The sequence below is a fragment of the Pecten maximus genome, chromosome 18, assembly GCF_902652985.1.
Source record: "Pecten maximus chromosome 18, xPecMax1.1, whole genome shotgun sequence".
NCBI classification, from domain to species: Eukaryota; Metazoa; Mollusca; class Bivalvia; order Pectinida; family Pectinidae; genus Pecten; species Pecten maximus.
Window position 1 is genome coordinate 4,706,494 of NC_047032.1, and position 26,107 is coordinate 4,732,600.

Genomic DNA, 26,107 nt, shown 5'->3' on the forward strand with positions numbered 1-26,107 from the left:
ATCACAAAATGTGGTAAAACCCTCGGCAAGCCTCAGGTTTCACCACATTTTGTGACCCCTCGGGTGGAATATCCCTATCCTATATATACACATATGAAAGAGTCTTATATTCTTCGATTTCAAATTCTTTAGAAAGCCTTGAAAAGAACTATGAAAGAAAAACACCTTAGTTTGATTTTTCTTTTCAAAATGAAATTACTAACCTAATGTCATGAACATCTTGCGAGTATTTTTTGTAGAGAGGTAGCCATTTTTACGTATAAAATCAGCAATATGTCCTGAGCTTGTCTGGCATATACAACAAACAACGTAGGGAAGAGCTGATATGAAACCATTCTGAAAACATCAAAACAAATGATTAGGTTACATCAAGTTACTAACCCAAGGGTACCAACATCTTTCGAGAGTTTTTCGTGGACCAGAAGCCATTTTTACGAATAAAATCAGAAGCTAGTCATGAAGAAAAAGCCTACAAAGTACGGCACAGCAGATGCAATTTATTTTTGAAAATATCAAAATAAATCATTTATCACTTGGATGATTATTTCTATTCAAAATGAAACACATAAATATAGAATTTTCTCAATATAATTCAATACTTTTCAGGAAGAAGCTTATCTAGATTTGATCACAGTATATTGCAATAAATTTCGCAACAGTATTAGTATAATTTTCTATTATGAAAAACGAATTCCCTACTGTGATTTCCAATAAATTCTATTGTTTGTTTAACTTCATAAACTCTAACTTTTTTAAAATTTAGTTATTGTAACATGGCTAATATACTATTTAAGCATTTAGGAACAAATCATAAATATTTCAACAAATTTCACACCTGTGACCTTGAAAATATGCCAGTGTCATTCATTTGAAAAAACTATTTAGCCATTCATCTCAGCATGCTAATAGCCCAAAATGCATTGCCCTGTGCATTTTAGTTAATCAGAAGAAATTGTGACCTTGACCTTGAAGGCCTTTGAACAAAATTTTAGCTAATCAGAAGGACAAATAACTTTGATAAATCCCTATAGATGTCTGTGACACAGAAATATCCGTATTTTTTATCTGTATTTTCTGTTAAGTTCCTTAGTCCTATAGTATATATGCTTCTGAGCTTCACATTGTGATATTTAAATTTTATTATGATCAGATCTTCAATTATGGTATTAGAAAAAACTCAAAAACTGTACCTCTGAAATATCAAAGTTGAGAATCTGTTTCATATATGTGGGAAGACTCGTCAACATAGTATAGAATCCCCAGTTGTTGGCGAAATGACCAGCACAAATTCCCCACACTGCCTTTGACGTAAGTATGTCCTTCCATGGCGTCCGCAATCTCTAAAATAGGCAGAAGATAAAAAATAGAACTTGTCCAAATCGCTAAAAAGCACATTACAATAATGATTTATCTAATATAAACCTGGAAGAACAACTAGAACTGTCGCCAGGATGGCTGACTAATACCCCCGCAATCTGCACGAGTCAATAGTGAATAGGAACTGTTAATTAGAGGCTAACTAAGATAACCCAGTAATATAGTGACTATAATATAGTGACTAATGGTTCTTATCGGAAAACCTGTTTATAGTGACCCGTTGCCATAGCAACCATAATTTTGAGAAAAAGAAAATGGCATGCACATCTACATATGGTCCTCTATATTTGTGTGAAGTTTCATTGGAATCGGCCCATCGGTTTAGGAGGAGTTGTCCGGACAAAATGCGTCTGCAGACAGACTGACAGACGGACGGTTTGTTTCTGTTTAACGTCCTATTAACAATTTAAGGACGTGCCAGGTTTTGGAGGTGGAGGAAAGCTGGAGTACCCGGAGAAAAACCACAGGCCTATGGTCATTACCTGGCAACTGCCCCACGTAGGTTTCGAACTCGCAACCCAGAGGTGGAGGGCTAGTGTTAAAGTGTCGGGACATCTTAACCACTCAGCCACTGCGTCCGGACAGACGGACAGACGGACAGACAACCTGATTCCAGTATACCCCCCTAACTTTGTTGCGGGGGTATAACAAAAACTTTGTCTCTAAGAATAGGAAGCAAAGGGTGGGATTGCAAGACAACGATCTAACCCAATGAAATAAGATATGGGTGGGCTTATTACCAGGCACAGGCTTAATGCAGAACAACAAATTAATATTTGTCAATTGGCATCTTTTACTGAATTCTAATACATAAAGATGGGCTTAACAAGCATAGTTTTATTGCTGGATGAAAAATCTTAAATCAAAGGCCAATGGGGACTGCATTGCTCACCTGTATTCTTCAGTGATTATGGCAAAAGCTTATCTTCAGAGTTATGTTACAAATACTTACCATTTTTAAATCAGCCTCTTTTATTATTAAGAAAAACAGTATTCAGTTCATGTTGCCAAGAATTCTGCAGACCAAAGATCCAAATACCTCAAATTCATACAAAAAAAACATCTACAAAGAAATTCCTCTTTTCCAATTTTGGACCCAGCTCCTCCACCTTATTAAAGCAAAACTGACTTGATATAGATTTAAATTACCAAAGATAATAGTCCTATTGACGACCTAAGTTAGAGATCTACATATATGACTGATCCTCCAGTATTCCCACCTACCTGTTAACGACTTATAACAGATATCTTATTATGACTGATCCTCCAGTATCCCCACCAACCTGTTAACAACCTATAACAGATATCTCTATATATGACTGATCCTCCAGTATCCCCACCTACCTGTTAACGACTTATAACAGATATCTTATTATGACTGATCCTCCAGTATCCCCACCTACCTGTTAACGACTTATAACAGATATCTTATTATGACTGATCCTCCAGTATCCCCACCTACCTGTTAACAACCTATAACAGATATCTTATTATGACTGATCCTCCAGTATCCCCACCTGCCTGTTAACGACTTATAACAGATATCTCTATATATGACTGATCCTCCAGTATCCCCACCTACCTGTTAACGACTTATAACAGATATCTTATTATGACTGATCCTCCAGTATCCCCACCTACCTGTTAACAACCTATAACAGATATCTTATTATGACTGATCCTCCAGTATCCCCACCTGCCTGTTAACGACTTATAACAGATATCTCTATATATGACTGATCCTCCAGTATCCCCACCTACCTGTTAACGACTTATAACAGATATCTTATTATGACTGATCCTCCAGTATCCCCACCTACCTGTTAACAACTTACAACAGATATCTTATTATGACTGATCCTTCAGTATCCCCACCTACCTGTTAACGACTTATAACAGATATCTCTATATATGACTGATCCTCCAGTATCCCCACCTACCTGTTAACGACTTATAACAGATATCTTATTATGACTGATCCTCCAGTATCCCCACCTACCTGTTAACGACTTATAACAGACATCTCTATATATGACTGATCCTCCAGTATCCCCACCTACCTGTTAACGACTTATAACAGATATCTTATTATGACTGATCCTCCAGTATCCCCACCTACCTGTTAACGACTTATAACAGATATCTCTATATATGACTGATCCTCCAGTATCCCCACCTACCTGTTAACGACTTATAACAGATATCTTATTATGACTGATCCTCCAGTATCCCCACCTACCTGTTAACGACTTATAACAGATATCTTATTATGACTGATCCTCCAGTATCCCCACCTACCTGTTAACGACTTATAACAGACATCTCTATATATGACTGATCCTCCAGTATCCCCACCTACCTGTTAACGACTTATAACAGATATCTTATTATGACTGATCCTCCAGTATCCCCACCTACCTGTTAACGACTTATAACAGATATCTCTATATATGACTGATCCTCCAGTATCCCCACCTACCTGTTAACGACTTATAACAGATATCTTATTATGACTGATCCTCCAGTATCCCCACCTACCTGTTAACGACTTATAACAGATATCTTATTATGACTGATCCTCCAGTATCCCCACCTACCTGTTAACGACTTATAACAGATATCTTATTATGACTGATCCTCCAGTATCCCCACCTACCTGTTAACGACTTATAACAGATATCTTATTATGACTGATCCTCCAGTATCCCCACCTACCTGTTAACGACTTATAACAGATATCTTATTATGACTGATCCTCCAGTATCCCCACCTACCTGTTAACGACTTATAACAGATATCTTATTATGACTGATCCTCCAGTATCCCCACCTACCTGTTAACGACTTATAACAGATATCTTATTGTGACTGATCCTCCAGTATCCCCACCTACCTGTTAACGACTTATAACAGATATCTTATTGTGACTGATCCTCCAGTATCCCCACCTACCTGTTAACGACTTATAACAGATATCTTATTGTGACTGATCCTCCAGTATCCCCACCTACCTGTTAACGACTTATAACAGATATCTTATTGTGACTGATCCTCCAGTATCCCCACCTACCTGTTAACGACTTATAACAGATATCTCTATATATGACTGATCCTCCAGTATCCCCACCTACCTGTTAACGACTTATAACAGATATCTTATTATGACTGATCCTCCAGTATCCCCACCTACCTGTTAACGACTTATAACAGATATCTCTATATATGACTGATCCTCCAGTATCCCCACCTACCTGTTAACGACTTATAACAGATATCTTATTATGACTGATCCTCCAGTATCCCCACCTACCTGTTTAAGACCTATAGATGTCTCTATATAGGATCGTTCCTCTGATGATATTGTTGGATGTTTGCCTGGCGTATCATGTACAACAAACATCCATACTGCAAACCACAAGCACCCAAGGACACCTGTTAGTCAAAGGATAAACTGAAATTAATGGCCCAATAAAAAAATTCCATCTCAGGTTAAAAAACAACTTAGCATAGCAATATTAAATGAACCTTTAATCAATCTCAAAATCTGCAAAATGAGTGGGAAAAAGTATACAAAAACAAAAGAATAATAATGATAATAAAAAAATTCTGACTGCCATTGAGACCTGTAAAGGTACAAGGAGAATACAGTTGAATGATGGTAAGTTAATCTGTGACAAGTCTTATACATCGAAGGATTTAGGTAAGACAGCCAATGTTGTTCATTCTAGACTGGTTGGTTCCTTTATTCCTCCGCTGGATACCTGCGAGTTTGCAGGGTGTCATTGAGCAGTCGAGAAAATCAGGAATACCAATTACAACAGCTTTGGAGTAGGTTAGTAACCGTCAAAGTTTCACATTCCCTGTGCTTCATCAGGACGACAATATTAAAATTTTGTTTCCTAAAGTACATAAAATCTGGCACCCTATTCTACATACAATATTAAGGGAGATAACTCCATTATTATCAATTCTGATCATGTTGCCCTGTATTTGTTTCCCCTATGTTTGTAACTATTACTTGTAAATTAAAGTCTCCCTCATGGTTAAAAAGTTCATGATTATAAATCCCATAGCATAATGCCTAGCTTTATACTAATTGCTGTTCATCCAGGACATATTGTAGACATGGATTCAGACATCGTAAGTTCTATTCTCTAGTCTCCTTTTGTGGTTGTGGTTCTAAATTAAATATGGTTACTAATAAAGAACCTGCTCCAAAGCTGTTGTGATTGATACTCTTCACCTGAATGAAGTCTTATACATAATATATAATTTTTAAATTCAGGATTATCAAATTATTTCATTATCTTTAGAGTTGGGATGATTTTTGAATATACAATATGTAATTGAATTTTGGTACTAAAGCAAATTTTGAATTCGGACATAAATATTTTATGTTTTGATGATACTCCACTGCTACAAAAGCAATATTTGTATTAATTATGAACCCGTTCTATCTCTTGTCAGGTCATACAAGACACAGGATATACAGCAGGAATGATAAGGGGATTCTCCATATACATTTGTAATTGTTATGACAATTCACAGCGACAATATGAAACTGAAATGTCAACTTTTCAATCATGTTATGAGCATTATGGGTCGCACTGATGCATAATACCTCACACATACTATCTTACCCAATACAAGTGGCCTAATTACCGAATATGTAAAAGACTGAAGGCCATCCTCCTAGGAAATCCGAGTCACACAGTATACCAGATATAGGCATGGACACGACAGTCCCCAGCTGTGCCCCTGTAACAAGAAAGTAATTATATCAAAGCAATGGCCTTGTTATTATTATTTTTTTTTTTTTGTCAGGAACAATAATGTGTGTGTTAAAGGACTACACCAGCATCAGCAAAACTGTATATATATGTATATAAATGTATATATATGTATATATATGTTTAGATATGTATATAAATGCCATTGAAACGTTCTTTTTTAAGAACGCTGATGTGGCGCAGCGGTATAAGCTGCGGGTATTTCTGGCTAGGTGATTGGGTGCCGTAGATCGTGAGTTCGAGGCCCGGTCAGGGCACGAGTCAAAAAGTTGTCTTCCTTCGTCATTTGTGTTGCTAAATTAATTAATATATATATGTTTATATATGTTTATATGTCAAGTAGTAATAACGACAGTACAAACAAGTAAATTGTCGAATTTTCGAGGCGATCTGCCCCTTTATTAAGACACAGGTAAATTACATACGATCATGTATAGACATAGAACACGGAACAGTTACACAAATATAGAAGGTAAAAAAAAAAAAAATAAAAAATAAAAAATTGTAATGTTGTAAAAACGATCCCCCTCGGCCAATACTTCATTCGCCGAGGGCCTATATATGTTTATATATATTTCTCTCGGTACAACTACGACAGGAAATTCAAATCTATATCTTCGGATCACCAACACATAGCGTATATGATACATTGTGCTAATAAATAGATATATATCTTAGCAACACAAATGACGAAGGAAGACAACTTTTTGACTCGTGCCCTGACCGGGCCTTGAACTCACGATCTACGGCACCCAATCGCCTAGCCAGAAATACCCGCAGCTTATACCGCTGCGCCACATCGGCATTCTAAAAAGAACGTTTCAATGGCGCAGTGATGGTCGGCCCAATACCCTGACATGATCATTATGGAAGTCGTCTATAAGATGATATGAATGCCTGGATCGCAATGTATTATATGTATATATATGTATATAAATGTTTATATGTGTATATGTTTCTATATGTATATTTCTCTCGGTACAACTACGACAGGAAATTCAAATCTATATCTTCGGATCACCAACACATAGTGTATATGATACATTGTGCTAATAAATAGATATATATCTTAGAAACACAAATGACGAAGGAAGACAACTTTTTGACTCGTGCTCTGACTGGGCCTCGAACTCACGATCTACGGCACCCAATCGCCTAGCCAGAAATATCCGCAGCCTATACCGCTATCGAAGCAATTCATGCAGTTCAATGAAAGCATGCAGAGCTAACAGATGTTATTGATCATAAATACATATCAACATCTATTGAATTTCAGAATACAGATATAGCATTCCATTTTCTCTACTGTCAGTACATGCAAGATATTCAAGACAATACAATTGTGTGATGATTCAAAGATTGAGTTTTAATAAAAAGCTTGATGCAAAATTGATGCAATATCCCTCCATATTTTGAAATTAATCAAAATCTATATACTGGGACATGGATAAAAAGATATCTCAAATGATAGAATCCATTCGCTGTTCAACATTGACCAATACACAACAAAAGACAGCAAATGTCTAATCACAACGTTGCTCTGGAAAACACTGTTAAATATCCGAACTAGAGATTTAGAGTGGTCAGTAAGATGTAACAGAGTGACACATAACTGATTAACAACAAATTTAGTTGAGAGAGGACGATGGAAATCTATTGATAGTTTTAGTGACCTCAATTTGGATTCCAGGAGATTGAAATGTAAATTCATTGAAGAGATCTTAGTTATGAGTAAGTGTATAAAGTTTTAGGATAAATCAGATATCATTAGCGAAGTTGGTAGAGCGAGGATGTTTAACATCAGTATCTGATTGTAGCACAGACTAGCAGCTAGCAGTGCATGACCTAAATTTTGACCCCAAATGATTGAAAGCCAAATTTTTCCAAAAGATGAAGGTTGTAAGTACATGTATGGAGTTCCAGGACTAAGAGAACGTTAATGAAGTTGGAACAGCAAGGACAACAGAAATCTATTTATAGTTACAGTGACCTCAATTCTGACCCCAGGTGGGTGAAACTTGAATTTGTACAAGATATGATGCATATATGACAGTAAGTGTGTTTAGCTTTTGATCAGGACAATTATGTTATTAATGAAGTCTGTTGAACATGGACTTCAAAAAAACCAAGTGGGTGAAATGCAATTTTGTGCAACAGACGTAAGTGTATTAAGGAAAATTGGATCATCATTGAAGCTGGTAGGGCAAGAAAATCGAAAAACCTATTTATAGTTACAGTTTTTACCTCTGGTAGTTGAAACACAAGCTTTTACACGAGATAATTGTTGTGAATAAGTGTATGAAGTTTCTGGGCAATTGGATCATTATTGAAGTTGGTGAAGTGAGGACATCATTTGATTACATATCAATTTCTACTCAAGATGGACTCAACAAAACAACCAAAATTAATGTTTCATTTGTCAATGAATTTAACTAGATTAACAGATAAGAAGAAATGAGCATAATCCCCGTCCGACCGTTTACAGTAAACCATACATATATCCGACTAGTAGGCCTACGTAAAAAAAAAAAATCTCACTAAATGTTTAACCTGCTGGAATAATTCTGGGTTAGAAACAACATACATCTGAGAAGTTCAGAATATTGGAGAGAGTGAATGGGATTTTCCTAGATCTAAATAATAGGCCTCGTACAAATTCAGATTCTGGCAGAGAATTTCAATGAGATTTTCAGCAAAAACATGGGAAAACCTCTCTAATCCATCCCCAGAATGATTCCTGATAACGACCTCGTTACCCCATGTACTCCGGTTATCCCAATAAATGGAGCTTCACCTTTTAATCAGTTGTCAATCTCATATCATGGTCACAACAAGCTTTGTAACATACACACCATGTATTTCGTAAATATGGCTGCCTAGTTTGAATCGAAGCGGGAGAAAATCAAAGAATACGGTCTAGTAATTGTTCCTCCACAGAGCTGGCGGAGCGATATTTATATTAATTTTTAAATTCAACAACAAAATTAATATCTAAATTAAATCATGCTATATTACTGCATAATCATACATCCTCCAATAAAGTACTATGTTTTTAACACAAACCATTAGACTTACCAAGTGCTAGTAACTGTTAACTGGAACTACTTCAGTTTATTAGGGGAAATATGTGTTAACTGAAATACAAGTTGCTTTGGTCAATTTTATGAAATTGACCAGCAACATTCAATCAATAAATGTATGAGCATATCCCACCCTAAATCCCCTCGTCTGCTCATTGCAACAGGATAATAATAACGTTTATTTTCAAGGTATGTGTTAACAACAACAATAGAAAGATTAAGATTATTACTGGATTATCATATCACATTCTGAAATCTGACATCATTTTAATGTGTTGTATATGTATGTGTTCTGTCATCAAACTGATATCACCTCATAGAGGTGCATGCACACTTTTCAGAACAGATGTGTTTCTAAGTGCATTTCCAAACATATAGTCAGTAATTACACACCTGCATATGTAAATCCAGCTAGTTTACTCCTTTCCCAGAGAGGTGCCCATTTACCCCACATAGCACTCATGGCTGGAAACGTGACTCCCTGCGGAAAATACAAGAAAGGATGTTAATCCTGACATAAGACTTCTTGTTTATAATTATATAGGACTATATTATCAGCTTCACTGATTTACCCATAAATATTTCAGTTAATTTGACCCTTTGGCACCTTCCATAAGCCCCAGGGGTCAGTCAGGGCCAACATGTGCATACCATCAAGCTGTCATCCCAAGCTGATAGTGATAATGTTAACAAAGTTACAATGAAGTCCAATTGAAATCAATCAAATGGTAGTCAAAAATGTGATTTCCCCATAAAAACAATAGTAAAGCTTACTCCACCTAACTTGAGTCTTGAAAATAAGTTTTTTGAAATTTCAATTAATTTGTACCCTTTCTGGCCCCGCCCCTCAAGTTCCTGGGGGGTCAGTCAGTGCCAATATAAAAATATTTAGTACATTTTTACCAGTGAAATATCAAAAATTATTCATTCTATAAAAGTGATATTTTTCACTAGTGAAGAATATCATATTTTTCACTAGTGAAAAATATCACTTTTGCTGATTTGACCAATCAAATTAATTATTAGAAAATAACAAAATAATTGACCAATCAGAAAGCCCGACATATATGTCAGCACCTGGACAGGGGAAACTACTTTTTTTTGTTTACAAATTATCGCTGTCTAGTTAGCATACGGGGTAGGGTTTTCGTTAATAAAAAATGTAATAAACAGAATATCTAACAGTGTCTTCAGTAAAACCAAATATATTTCACTCGTGTGGCTAATATTTTGATATTTTGCACTCGTGCTGCGCACTCGTGAAAAATATCAAAATATTAGCCCCACTCGTGAAATATATTTGGTATTACTGAAGACACTGTTAGATATCCTCTATATATACTATTCAAGAGACATCCCATACTGATAATTCTAACCAAGTATGCATTAATTCCAATGGTTAATGGAACAAATAATTGTCAAAAATGTGTTTTCCCTATATAAACTACAGTAAACTTTACTCCCACCAACTTTCATTGAATTTGGTTCAGCGGTTTTGAAGAAGTTCAAAATGTTCATTATTTACAACACGTGCCGGACAGATGTCGGACAACATTCAATGCCACACAAAACGTGATTGCAAAAAACCCTTGTTCTTTCTTAAAGTAAGTCTGATTAGCCAAGAGGTTTGGTTTGTTTTTGTTTAACGTCCTATTAACAGCCAGGGTCATTTAAGGACGTGCCAGGTTTTGGAGGTGGAGGAAAGCCGGAGTACCCGGAGAAAAACCACCGGCCTACAGTCAGTACCTGGCAACTGCCCCACGTAGGTTTCGAACTCGCAACCCAGAGGTGGAGGGCTAGTGGTAAAGTGTCGGGACACCTTAACCACTCGGCCACCGCGGCCCCTAGAGGGGAGGGGAGATAATTTATATCTGAAATCATGAAGCTTTCTACACCCTTCAGATCATGATTGGCTAGGTGTGAGGGGAAATAATTCAAATATTAACTCTTCTAGGTTTCCCAATGTACAGATCTGTATGTACATACGTGTATATGTATGAATGGCTGGTGTGAGAAGGGAGATAATTCAAATATTAACTCTTCTAGGCATCCCAAATGTACAGATCTGTATGTACATACGTGTATATGTATGAATGGCTGGTGTGAGAAGGGAGATAATTCAAATATTAACTCTTCTTGGCATCCCAAATGTACAGATCTGTATATACATACATGTATGAATGCCTGGTGTGAGAAGGGAGATAATTCAAATATTAACTCTTCAAGGCATCCCAAATGTACAGATCTGTATGTTTGAATGGCTGGGGTGAAAAGGGAGATAATTCAAATATTAATTCTTCTAGGCATCCCAAATGTACAGATCTGTATGTATAAATGGCTGGATTGAAATCTTAACTCTCCTGTGCATTCTACACCCTTCAGGTGATGAATGTCCCAAGTCTATGTCTGAATGGCTGATACAGAAGGGAACATAACTTCAATCTTACCTCTCCTAGGCCCTCTATAACCCTCAAAGCAATGAATGCTCCCAGTCCCAGCTCGTTCACAACAACAGGAGTAAGCAGAGTAAGGGCAGCTGTACACAAAACACCAAAACCAAATAACTTCTTGGCCCCAAACACTTCTGCCAGCCAGCCCCCAGGGAGCTGGGTCACAATATAGCCATAAAAAAATGATCCTAAGACGATTCCCTGTGTGCTTTCATCCCAGTTCAAGTCTCCCTGTGGTAAAAGGAACAGAGCATCACAAGACTGCAAAAAGGTGCATGTCCTATTTCACAAATTTTTCAAACTAGAAGAGCTTACCGGTATCATTCAATGTGTGTTTGTATTTTGTATCAATCTTAAATAGGAATTACATACATACAGTGATTGAAAGCTTCCACATATCAAATGAAATAATTCTCGACTCAATTAAGCTATAAAACTATTTACACATGACAATTGGGTTATATTGATTGCTGTAACAAGAGGCCCATGAGCTTTAACGGTCACATGAGTTCTAACATATTTCAGTCAATTTTACCAACTTTGACCCTTGGGGGTCAGTCTGTGCCAATATGTGCATACATATGTATATTTCCTGTACATTGTTGTTATGTACCAAGGGCCTCGATAGCTCAGTCAGTTATAATTAGAGCACAGGCCAAGTGATGTCAGGTGAAGATTCGAGGTCTGTGGTTTATAATGACACTGACTCTACCTGAGTGTCAATTTGTGTTTCTCGGAAATTCCCACCAAAATTGTCTAACTTAAAACATTTCCAGACATATACTCACCTGCTTTGTTGTTGTATTGTCAGATCCATGGATAGAGGGACAAGCTTCCATGCTGTGGTTGCTAACCTTCTTTGTATTATTTACCATAGCAACCAGAGCTACACTGAGGTTGACACGGAGACAGTACACATTGAAGAACCCAAGAAATGCCAGAACAGCCAACAGGTGTCGCTTTCCAAACTGCTCTCCTGGAACATAAAAGTGGCAGAGAAGCTACAGTATAGATTATATTTATAAACTGAACTGGACAGAAAAGTGAGAAACAAAGTAAGCATAACCAGATATACGCCTGCTTCTAAACCAATAGTCTATCAACATCATATAAGTTTAGATTTAACCTATTACCCCCCGGTACTTATGATCTTTTTAAAAAAGATTTAAAACCAGGACCAACAATGCTGGAGTGTACAGTAGATGGGGTCTATAGACTCTACAGCTAGGAGTCCACCCTACAAAATCTACCACAGGAGTCCACCCTACAAAATCTACCACAGGAGTCCACCCTACAAAATCTACCACAGGAGTCCACCCTACAAAATCTACCACAGGAGTCTACAGTAGATGGGGTCTATAGACTCTACAGCTAGGAGTCCACCCTACAAAATCTACCACAGGAGTCCACCCTACAAAATCTACCACAGGAGTGTACAGTAGATGGGGTCAATAGACTCTACAGCTAGGAGTCCACCCTACAAAATCTACCACAGGAGTCCACCCTACAAAATCTACCACAGGAGTGTACAGTAGATGGGGTCAATAGACTCTACAGCTAGGAGTCCACCCTACAAAATCTACCACAGGAGTCCACCCTACAAAATCTACCACAGGAGTCTACAGTAGATGGGGTCTATAGACTCTACAGCTAGGAGTCCACCCTACAAAATCTACCACAGGGGTGTACCCTACAAAATCTACCACAGGAGTCCACCCTACAAAATCTACCACAGGAGTCTACAGTAGATGGGGTCTATAGACTCTACAGCTAGGAGTCCACCCTACAAAATCTACCACAGGAGTCTACAGTAGATGGGGTCTATAGACTCTACTGCTGTAGTCTACAATAGATGGGGTCTACAAACTCTACCGCTGGAGTCTACAATAGATGGGGTCTACAAACTCCACGGCTGGAGTCTACAATAGATGGGGTCTACAATAGATGGGGTCTACAAACTACACGGCTGGAGTCTACGATTCCACCCTACAAATCTACCACAGGAGTCTACAGTAGATGGGGTCAATAGACTCTACAGCTAGGAGTCCACCCTACAAAATCTACCACAGGAGTCTACAGTAGATAGGGTCTATAGACTCTAAAGCTAGGAGTCCACCCTACAAAATCTACCACAGGAGTCCACCCTACAAAATCTACCACAGGAGTCTACAGTAGATAGGGTCAATAGACTCTACAGCTAGGAGTCCACCCTACAAAATCTACCACAGGAGTCTACAGTAGATGGGGTCAATAGACTCTACAGCTAGGAGTCCACCCTACAAAATCTACCACAGGAGTCTACAGTAGATGGGGTCTATAGACTCTACAGCTAGGAGTCCACCCTACAAAATCTACCACAGGAGTCCACCCTACAAAATCTACCACAGGAGCCTACAGTAGATGGGGTCTATAGACTCTACAGCTAGGAGTCCACCCTACAAAATCTACCACAGGAGTCTACAGTAGATGGGGTCTATAGACTCTACAATAGGAGTCTACCACAGATGAGTCTACAACTCTACCATCGGAGTCTACATAGATGGGTCTAGTCTACAAGACTCTACCCTAGGAGTCTACCACAGATGAGTCTACAACTCCTACGGTCTACCTAAAAGATGGGGTCTACAGTATGCTACGCTAGAGTCTACACAGATGGGGTCTACAGACTCTACCATGAGTCTACCCAGATGGGGTCTACAGACTCATAAATAGAGTCTACATAGATGGGTCTACAACCTCTACCAGGAGTCTACAATAGATGGGGTCTATCAGACTCTCCATAGGAGTCTACACACAGATGGGGTCTACAGACTCTACCATATGAGTCTACCACAGATGGGTTTCTAAGACTCTACATAGGAGTCTACAAGGATCGGGGTCTAAGACTCTAAATAGGAGTCTAACAAGATGGGGTTCTACAGACTTTACCATAGGATCTAACCACAGACTGGGGGTCTAACAGACTCTACCATAGGAGTCTACCACAGATGGGGTCTACAGACTCTAAATTAGGAGTCTACCACAGATGGGGTCTACAGACTCTACCATAGGAGTCTACCACAGATGGGGTCTACAGACTCTACCATAGGAGTCTACCACAGATGGGGTCTACAGACTCTACCATAGGAGTCTACCACAGATGGGGTCTACAGACTCTAAATTAGGAGTCTACCACAGATGGGGTCTACAGCCTCTAAATTAGGAGTCTACCAGATGGGGTCTACAGACTCTACCATAGGAGTCTACCACAGATGAGTCTACAGACTCTACCATAGGAGTCTACCATAGATAGGGTCTAGTTAAAGACTCTAAATTAGGAGTCTACCATAGATAGGGTCTACAGACTCTAAATTAGGAGTCTACCATAGATAGGGTCTACAGACTCTAAATTAGGAGTCTACCATAGATAGGGTCTACAGACTCTAAATTAGGAGTCTACCATAGATAGGGTCTACAGACTCTAAATTAGGAGTCTACCATAGATAGGGTCTACACTCATTTCAACTTAGATCACAATTATAATTGTACATATTGCATGATGATACTCATGTGACCAAGCATTTCAGTTGGTATCTATATATAGGTCAGAGGAAATAAAATGAAAGACACCTTTCCAGTTTTATACAGGGACCCATCAATCTCATACCTCCATGTAAAATATCCTCTCTCTCTCTCTCTGATTGAAGATAACCTACTCCTGATGTATATCTCTTCTCTTTCACAAACCTGATGGTAGTCCCCTTTGTCTCCCTGAGTTTCAGACTGTCTGTGAGTTTTACTAAAATTATGATTTACTTGACATGCAAATTATCTGACTGATGTTTCTATTGGTCAATTTGATAATACAGGATGGGCTATAAATCTTCTTGAGATGGACAGCTATTAGGTGGCCATGCCCATTTTCCAATACTCAGTCTGGAGTTTCCAAGACTTATAATGCAGCGAGTGTACCCTCATTTATACCTAATGATGCCAATCTCCCTTCTTCTTTCATTCAGCTTCCTGCCTTTATTTTACAACATGTATTATATCACAATATCACCATTCTTAACATTCTGTCTTTTATTTATCACTTTTATCCGACATTAATTAGTTGAAATCTTCCTTTATTTCTATATCACATTTTCCCATTCCATATATAGTCATATTTGTCTATTTCATAGAAGGATAATTAAAAATGCCAATATGTTAAGTACAATAAAATCATTATCTCATTGATACCTATAACTAAATAATTTATGCAGGCTACTTACCTGACAGGGAAAAAAATGTCCTTCGTCCACGTGCATTAATGCCATTCAAATCTGAATTTCTCTGAATCTCTAAAGTTCCAATACTTTTAGCATAGTTATCTAAAATGATTTGTTGCTTGCTATGTGAACCATTACTCTTAACTTTGGTTTCCATGACAACACTTTTTATAGAAACTTTAATACATAGTACACAACTTTTGCAATAAGACAAGTGACCTGAATTTAAACACAAACACAGAACCATAAAATCCACAGAATATTGTCACAAATATCCTTCAATTAAATTCTAAAACGAAATAATTTTTGCTGATGCAGTGTATTACTATATAAATCATATCATATCAATCCTTCAGATTCATTGAATTAAAAAAAAGTGGTTGAAGAGGTTATTTCCAAGCTTCTCAAACTAAAACAGATCCATGCTCAGATCTATCTGATGTACCAGGTATTCTGATTGTTAAATATTTTTTTTTGAGTTGAGTATATCATGAGATTATCCTGTACTTACCTAAGTACTAAATTGTAACATATTACCAATGATTATCAGATATGTTATCACTGTGTACACATTAACATCAATGTATGACCTACAATCTAGCTACACATCAGAGACATTACTTTGAGGTACAGATCTTGACTGAATGTCAATTTACCAGTTATATAGCTCTTTTAAATTAACATGAAACATGAGTTTACTGAGGGGTAGAAAAATACTGATAAAATGCAATACAGTATTCATTGAAATAAAATTTGCATAACATCTTATGAGCGGATAGGTGGCATGCTTTAACCCTCACCATTCACTACAATGTCAATGTTTAATTTTCTTAAGTTTGAGGAATATTAGGAATCAGGAGTTACTTACAGGTAAGTCTCTTACAACTTGATATCATGATTATAAAGCCTACCATGATTATAAAGCCTACCATGATTATAAAGCCTACCGTGATTATAAAGCCTACCATGATTATAAAGCCTACCGTGATTATAAAGCCTACCACGATTATAAAGCCTACCACGATTATAAAGCCTACCATGATTATAAAGCCTACCGCGATTATAAAGCCTACCATGATTATAAAGCCTACCACGATTATAAAGCCTACCATGATTATAAAGCCTACCATGATTATAAAGCCTACCACGATTATAAAGCCTACCATGATTATAAAGCCTACCATGATTATAAAGCCTACCGTGATTATAAAGCCTACCACGATTATAAAGCCTACCACGATTATAAAGCCTACCATGATTATAAAGCCTACCACGATTATAAAGCCTTCAACGATTATAAAGCCTACCATGATTATAAAGCCTACCATGATTCAAAGAAATCTGTTGAAAAATGTAGGATCTCAGGACAAAAATCAAACATTGAAATAAACAAAGAACAATAAACTTAGCAAAAATTTTCAAATCAAAACGACGTTCAGGGAAACACAACAATATATCATGGTAAATTTCAAAGAAATCAGAAAAAATGTTACAGTAGGAGATCACCAGACAAAAATCAAATACGGAAATAAACAACTTCTGCAAACATCAGTAAAATCAAATTAAAATTCTTTTTCAGGAAAACAAAACTATAAGTACACTTTATGATTATAATACATACCAAGTTTCAAAGAGATTAATTGGTCTATAATTGGAAGAGGAGATTGATAACAGGAAAAATGAAAGTTTACACTGGACGGACAACAACATACCATAATACTTAATTCCCACAAAAGTTGATGGCATACAGAATATTTTAACTGACACTCCCCCTAAAATACATTTTGACACAAACTGACAGTTACCTTATTCCCTCAAAATGCAATAGTTGACACCACAGTTATTAAGAGAACAGTTGAGATCAGTAAATTAAAGTGGTAGTACATATATGTATCTTAGGATATGTTATTCCATGTAAGAGTAAATGGACGACTGTCCTCTATACACCTGAGCACACAAAAAACTGACAGCTACAATAACCTTGATCAAGAAACGATAGTTACTTTAATTTCTCACAACAGGAAAAATTGGAGAGGCTGGGTTGGTTGAGGTGAAAATATATTGTCACAAAGAACGGTGATGAGTCATGATCAGTTATTATCAAATCAACATGTCAGTTTTGAGGAAATAAAGCAGGATTTGAATGCTTATTCTCTCAAGACCTTTAGATGTAAGCTATGTTTCAGCTGCAGTTTACTTTCCCTTTACACTTAAAATAGATGACAAAATTTATGTTGAATAAAACTAACACAGGATGATGAGAGAGATGCAGGCTGATGAAGACCATGGTTTATATTTTTATATCATTTTTTATTGCAATAGTACCAATACTTCAACAAAAAATATTGCAATATTTAAAGGTAAAATAGACATAGTATAAATTAGGTTTTGTATTATAGTAATATTGAAACCATCCTTAACATGAAACATGTTTGACCCCGAGAAATAATACCCACAGCAACCCCAAAACTAAATATTAAAACCCTAGTACTTATAAAGGAGTCTACTGATGACTTTCAACACTTACACCAAAAACTTAACATTAGGTTTGACATAAAATATTGAAGTCCAAAATGGTTTTTAAAAAAAACTCACGACATTTCCCCAAAAATTGTTCATTCCAACTCTGAATAGTAACAGTACTAGTTAACCTACACAACCAACACTAGTACTGAAACCAACTATCAAAACTACAATTATGAAGTAGTTTACTGATGCCTTTCAATGCAAAGTTCACCAAAATTTAACATTTAAAAACCAACGCTGACACCATTGCTGGGGTGACAACATAAACTATATAAGCTCCTCCTCTCTTCGAGAGGCAAGCTAATAATGTTTCAAATCAACAATTATTACTTTGAAAGTTACTAGTTAAAATGACTAGTGGGTATTCTTTCCATCTATGTGTTATTGGCAGGACAGAAAATTTCAGACTTCAAAGTTACCGACAGCTAAATAGTTTGGAAAGCCAGATTTTTATTCCCTGTGATATCATCGGTCTTAATACAAAATATGTTTCTTATTTGCAAGCTGCATTGAGATCTAAAGTGTATGTTATGCTTTATTCTAAATGGTTAATGACTTATAAAATGCCTATTTTACCTGAATCATTATTTATAGAAATGCTTTGCTTTATACCTGAATTATCAAGGTCAGAACTCGACAATAACATAAGAATTCCTCTTATTTAGTAATTTTCAGCTACCGCTACATGACAGGCGTTTATATTTACCCGAGGGAGGAGTATGAAGTTCGTCTCCCTGTACAATGCTTGTGCTTGCAGTAAGCAATGGCTTCTTCTCCGCCGCTGTCCCCATTTTATTTTCTGAATGTGCGGAGACCACTGTCAGTTTTCTGTCAGATGTATCTCATGTTTACAACTGAATGCGTTATCAACCATAACCAGCGTATATCGGTAATACGTAGGCCTATTACATTTTGATCAGATGACACTGCACATGTGACGTTGTTTACGTTGAAGAACTCTGTTCAAGGGGAATAACTCCGATTGAAAAACCAGACACTGTCAAAGATTTCACAAGTGATGTAGACTCTACATACAGTAGGTTCAATAAACTTATTTCGTGAAAGTTTAAAGCTTTGTTATAAGTGATGATATCCTTGATTTTTTGTTGATATATATCCAAGATTTTTTTTAATATCAAAACAAACATTAATCAACATTTAATGACAAGACTTTTGGGATTTTCCCCAATATAAATGTATTCAGATATATATCTGTACTTAAATAGAGCTATCTTTATTTTAAATAGTGAATATATTAATAAAATTACAATTATTTAATTATTTAATTAATTTAAATTAGATATATATTTATTGACAAAATATAGATATGATTTAAACAAGAGGCCCAATGGGCCTGTATCGCTCACCTGGCTCTACAGCAACTTTGAAGTTGGTTGAGGTCATTTCTACAGATACTATGCTGATTACTTCTTTATTCAAATATCAGAGTAGGCTAGGTTTATTCATATTAATAAATTTTCTAGTCCTTTATTCCAGCATTCTATTGGCCTAATATCGGGTCTCAAAGGCTCTTGGCTATCGCAAAATTATTATTTACAGATTTAAGCCGATTTCACCCCTGTGACCTTGAATGTAGGTCAAGGTCATTCATTTGAACAAACTTGGTAGCCCTTCACCTCAGCATGCTTAAAGCCCAATATCAAGTCCCTGGGCCTCTTGGTTATTGCGAAGAAGTTGTTTGAAGATTATAGCCTATTTCACCCATGTGACCTTGAATGAAGGTCAAGGTCATTTATTTGAACAAACTTGGTAGCCCTTCACCCCAGCATGCTACAGGCCCAATATCAAGTCCCTGGGCCTCTTGGTTATTGAGAAGAAGTTGTTTGAAGATTACAGCCTATTTGCCCAATGTGACCTTGAATGAAGGTCAAGGTCATTTATTTGAACAAACTTGGTAGCCCTTGATCCCAGCATGCTACAGCCTAATATCAAGTCCCTAGGCCTCTTGGTTATTGAGAAGTCGTTTGAAGATTATAGCCTATTTCACCTCTGTGACCTTGAATGAAGGTCAAGGTCATTTATTTGAACAAACTTGGTAGCCCTTCACCCCAGCATGCTACAGGCCTAATATCAAGTCCCTGGGCCTCTTGGTTATTGCGAAGAAGTTGTTTGAAGATTATAGCCTATTTCACCCATGTGACCTTGAATGAAGGTCAAGGTCATTTCTTTGAACAAACTTGGTAGCCCTTCACCCCAGCATGCTACAGGCCCAATATCAAGTCCCTGGGCCTCTTGGTTATTGAGAAGAAGTCGTTTGAAGATTATAGCCTATTTCACCTCTGTGACCTTGAATGAAGGTCAAGGTCATTTATTTGAACAAACTTGGTAGCCCTTCACCCCAGCATGCTACAGGCCTAATATCAAGTCCCTGGGCCTCTTGGTTATTGCGAAGAAGTTGTTTGAAGATTATAGCCTATTTCACCCATGTGACCTTGAATGAAGGTCAAGGTCATTTCTTTGAACAAACTTGGTAGCCCTTCACCCCAGCATGCTACAGGCCCAATATCAAGTCCCTGGGCCTCTTGGTTATTGAGAAGAAGTCGTTTGAAGATTATAGCCTATTTCATCTCTGTGACCTTGAATGAAGGTCAAGGTCATTTATTTGAACAAACTTGGTAGCCCTTCACCCCAGCATGCTACAGGCCTAATATTAAGTCCCTGGGCCTCTTGGTTATTGCGAAGAAGTTGTTTGAAGATTATAGCATATTTCACCTCTGTGACCTTGAATGAAGGTCAAGGTCATTTATTTGAACAAACTTGGTAGCCCTTCACCCCAGCATGCTACAGGCCTAATATCAAGTCCCTGGGCCTCTTGGTTATTGCGAAGAAGTTGTTTGAAGATTATAGCCTATTTCACCCATGTGACCTTGAATGAAGGTCAAGGTCATTTCTTTGAACAAACTTGGTAGCCCTTCATCCCAGCATGCTACAGGCCCAATATCAAGTCCCTGGGCCTCTTGGTTATTGCGAAGAAGTTGTTTGAAGATTATAGCCTATTTCACCCATGTGACCTTGAATGAAGGTCAAGGTCATTTATTTGAACAAACTTGGTAGCCCTTCACCTCAGCATGCTACAGGCCTAATATCAAGTCCCTGGGCCTCTTGGTTATTGAGAAGAAGTTGTTTGAAGATTATAGCCTATTTCACCCATGTGACCTTGAATGAAGGTCAAGGTCATTTATTTGAACAAACTTGGTAGCCCTTCACCCCAGCATGCTACAGGCCTAATATCAAGTCCCTGGGCCTCTTGGTTATTGCGAAGAAGTTGTTTGAAGATTACAGCCTATTTGCCCCATGTGACCTTGAATGAAGGTCAAGGTCATTTATTTGAACAAACTTGGTAGCCCTTCACCCAAGCATGCTACAGGCCCAATATCAAGTCCCTGGGCCTCTTGGTTATTGAGAAGAAGTTGTTTGAAGATTACAGCCTATTTGCCCAATGTGACCTTGAATGAAGGTCAAGGTCATTTCTTTGAACAAACTTGGTAGCCCTTGATCCCAGCATGCTACAGGCCTAATATCAAGTCCCTGGGCCTCTTGGTTATTGAGAAGAAGTTGTTTGAAGATTACAGCCTATTTGCCCAATGTGACCTTGAATGAAGGTCAAGGTCATTTCTTTGAACAAACTTGGTAGCCCTTCACCCAAGCAAGCTACATGCCTAATATCAAGTCCCTGGGCCTCTTGGTTATTGAGAAGAAGTTGTTTGAAGATTATAGCCTATTTCACCCATGTGACCTTGAATGAAGGTCAAGGTCATTTATTTGAACAAACTTGGTAGCCCTTCACCCCAGCATGCTACAGGCCCAATATCAAGTCCCTGGGCCTCTTGGTTATTGCGAAGAAGTTGTTTGAAGATTACAGCCTATTTGCCCCATGTGACCTTGAATGAAGGTCAAGGTCATTTATTTGAACAAACTTGGTAGCCCTTCACCCAAGCATGCTACAGGCCCAATATCAAGTCCCTGGGCCTCTTGGTTATTGAGAAGAAGTTGTTTGAAGATTACAGCCTATTTGCCCAATGTGACCTTGAATGAAGGTCAAGGTCATTTCTTTGAACAAACTTGGTAGCCCTTGATCCCAGCATGCTACAGGCCCAATATCAAGTCCCTGGGCCTCTTGGTTATTGCGAAGAAGTTGTTTGAAGATTACAGCCTATTTGCCCCATGTGACCTTGAATGAAGGTCAAGGTCATTTATTTGAACAAACTTGGTAGCCCTTCACCCAAGCATGCTACAGGCCCAATATCAAGTCCCTGGGCCTCTTGGTTATTGAGAAGAAGTTGTTTGAAGATTACAGCCTATTTGCCCAATGTGACCTTGAATGAAGGTCAAGGTCATTTCTTTGAACAAACTTGGTAGCCCTTGATCCCAGCATGCTACAGGCCTAATATCAAGTCCCTGGGCCTCTTGGTTATTGAGAAGAAGTTGTTTGAAGATTACAGCCTATTTGCCCAATGTGACCTTGAATGAAGGTCAAGGTCATTTCTTTGAACAAACTTGGTAGCCCTTCACCCAAGCAAGCTACAGGCCCAATATCAAGTCCCTGGGCCTCTTGGTTATTGAGAAGAAGTTGTTTGAAGACTACAGCCTATTTGCCCCATGTGACCTTGAATGAAGGTCAAGGTCATTTATTTGAACAAACTTGGTAGCCCTTCACCCAAGCATGCTACAGGCCCAATATCAAGTCCCTGGGCCTCTTGGTTATTGAGAAGAAGTTGTTTGAAGATTACAGCCTATTTGCCCAATGTGACCTTGAATGAAGGTCAAGGTCATTTCTTTGAACAAACTTGGTAGCCCTTGATCCCAGCATGCTACAGGCCTAATATCAAGTCCCTGGGCCTCTTGGTTATTGAGAAGAAGTTGTTTGAAGATTACAGCCTATTTGCCCAATGTGACCTTGAATGAAGGTCAAGGTCATTTCTTTGAACAAACTTGGTAGCCCTTCACCCAAGCAAGCTACAGGCCCAATATCAAGTCCCTGGGCCTCTTGGTTATTGAGAAGAAGTTGTTTGAAGACTACAGCCTATTTGCCCCATGTGACCTTGAATGAAGGTCAAGGTCATTTCTTTGAACAAACTTGGTAGCCCTTGATCCCAGCATGCTACAGGCCTAATATCAAGTCCCTGGGCCTCTTGGTTATTGAGAAGAAGTCGTTTGAAGATTATAGCCTATTTCACCTCTGTGACCTTGAATGAAGGTCAAGGTCATTTCTTTGAACAAATTTGGTAGCCCTTCACCCCAGCATGTTACAGGCCCAATATGAAGTTCCTGAGCCTCTTGGTTATTGAGAAGAAGTTGTTTAAATGAAAAAGTTGACGCCGGACGGACGGCCGGACAGACGGACGGACGCCGCACCATGGCATAAGCTCACTTGCCCTTTGGGCAGGTGAGATAATAAATTAAAGATATCTGTATTTTGTCAATAAATACATATCCCTAATCTAAACAAGAGATCCCAGAGGGATCTTGGCGCCCACCATTGAATGATCTTCATAAGTTCCATGTCAGATTGATTTTTTCTCTACTTTTCCCTTCATTTTACTAATCTGTGCAAATTGAGACATCCCTCCAGTACTTTTCAAACAAGGGAATCCTAGCTATATAAGAAATTTGAGATTTAACGATAATGGCTGTTTGTTTGCCAGGTTGTTTTCAGGACAGACTGGTCCAAAAATGCAATACAAGGGACCAGGGGGAACCTACTATGGAGCAAGATCCATTCAGTACTTTGAGAAATAGAGATAACAAACTTCAATTGTCAAAATCCAAGATGGCGGTCTGTCGGCCATATTGTTTTCCAATTGATCTCAAAATGCAATATGCATAACTAGGCACCGAGGGAAACTTACATATGAAATTTCAGAAAGATCCATTCAGTACTTTCTCAGAAATAGTGATAACAAACTTCAATTGTCAAAATCCAAGATGGCTGCCTGTCGGCCATGTTGTTTTCTGATTGGTCTCAAAATGCAATATGCATAACAAGGCACCAAGGGAAACGTACATATGAAATTTCAGAAAGATCCATTCAGTACTTTCTCAGAAATAGAGATAACAAACTTCAATTGTCAAAATCCAAGATGGCTGCCTGTCGGCCATGTTGTTTTCTGATTGGCCTCAAATCGCAATATGCATAACTAAGCACCAAGGGGAACCTACATATGAAATTTGAGAAAGATCCCTTCAGTACATTCTCAGAAATAGCGATAACAAACTTCAATTGTCAAAACCCAAGATGGCTGCCTGTCGGCCATGTTGTTTTCCAATTGGTCTCAAATCGCAATATGGATAACTAGGCACCAAGGGGAACCTACATATGAAATTTGAGAAAGATCCCTTCAGTACTTTCTCAGAAATAGCGATAACAAACTTCAATTGTCAAAATCCAAGATGGCTGCCTGTCGGCCATGTTGTTATCCGATTATTCTCAAAACGCAATATGCATAACTAGGCACCAAGGGGAACCTTCATATTATATTTGAGAAAGATCCCTTAAGCACATTCTCAGAAAAAGCGATAACAAACTTCAATTGTCAAAATCCAAGATGGCTGCCTGTCGGCCATGTTGTTTTCCGATTGGTCTCAAAACGCAATATGCATAACTAGGCACCAAGGGGAACCTACATATGAAATTTAAGAAAGATCTCTTCAGTACTTTCTCAGAAATAGCGATAACAAACTTCAATTGTCAAAATCCAAGATGGCTGCCTGTCGGCCATGTTGTTTTCCGATTGGTCTCAAAATGCAATATGCATAACTAGGCACCAAGGGGAACCTACATATGAAATTTCAGAAAGATCCATTCAGTACTTTCTCAGAAATAGCGATAACAAACTTCAATTGTCAAAATCCAAGATGGCTGCCTGTCGGCCATGTTGTTTTCTGATTATTCTCAAAACGCAATATGCATAACTAGGCACCAAGGGGAACCTTCATATGAAATTTGAGAAAGATCCCTTAAGCACATTCTCAGAAATAGCGATAACAAACTTCAATTGTCAAAATCCAAGATGGCTGCCTGTCGGCCATGTTGTTTTCCGATTGGTCTCAAAACGCAATATGCATAACTAGGCACCAAGGGGAACCTACATATGAAATTTAAGAAAGATCTCTTCAGTACTTTCTCAGAAATAGCGATAACAAACTTCAATTGTCAAAATCCAAGATGGCTGCCTGTCGGCCATGTTGTTTTCCGATTGGTCTCAAAATGCAATATGCATAACTAGGCACCAAGGGGAACCTACATATGAAATTTGAAAAAGATCCCTTCAGTACTTTCTGAGGATTAGCGATAACAAGAATTGTTTACGGACGGACGGAGGGACGGACGGACGGACGGACGGACGGAGGGACGGACGGACGACGGACCACGGACGCAGGGCGATTTGAATAGCCCACCATCTGATGATGGTGGGCTAAAAAACCCATCTGAATTAAATGGGTAAAAACCCAATCAGCTTGCCATAAATGTTAATCAAGACTATACTGTATATGTTAACACAAGCAAATTCAATTTTAAATATAATTTTATTTACAGACAGACTCGGTACACAATGAGTAAGCACATCATGACATCAACTAAAAATATTTTTTTTTTTTAATGTAGAAAATGAT

General features: G+C 38.0%; 1 protein-coding gene across 1 annotated transcript in view; it reads right to left on the reverse strand.

The window, feature by feature from the left end:
* LOC117316611 (sialin-like) overlaps positions 1–19,407 on the reverse strand; it is a 34,513-nt gene extending 15,106 nt beyond the window's left edge. The window contains exons 1-8 of the mRNA XM_033871282.1: positions 19,179–19,407; positions 12,485–12,672; positions 11,694–11,927; positions 9,640–9,727; positions 6,039–6,134; positions 4,687–4,808; positions 1,191–1,340; positions 204–336 (exon numbers count right to left, since the gene is read on the reverse strand). Coding sequence (XP_033727173.1) covers positions 204–336; positions 1,191–1,340; positions 4,687–4,808; positions 6,039–6,134; positions 9,640–9,727; positions 11,694–11,927; positions 12,485–12,672; positions 19,179–19,263 — 1,096 coding nt within the window. The 5' untranslated portion in view covers positions 19,264–19,407. The remainder of the gene's footprint in view (positions 1–203; positions 337–1,190; positions 1,341–4,686; positions 4,809–6,038; positions 6,135–9,639; positions 9,728–11,693; positions 11,928–12,484; positions 12,673–19,178) is intronic.
* Between the last annotated feature and the right edge of the window lie 6,700 nt (positions 19,408–26,107).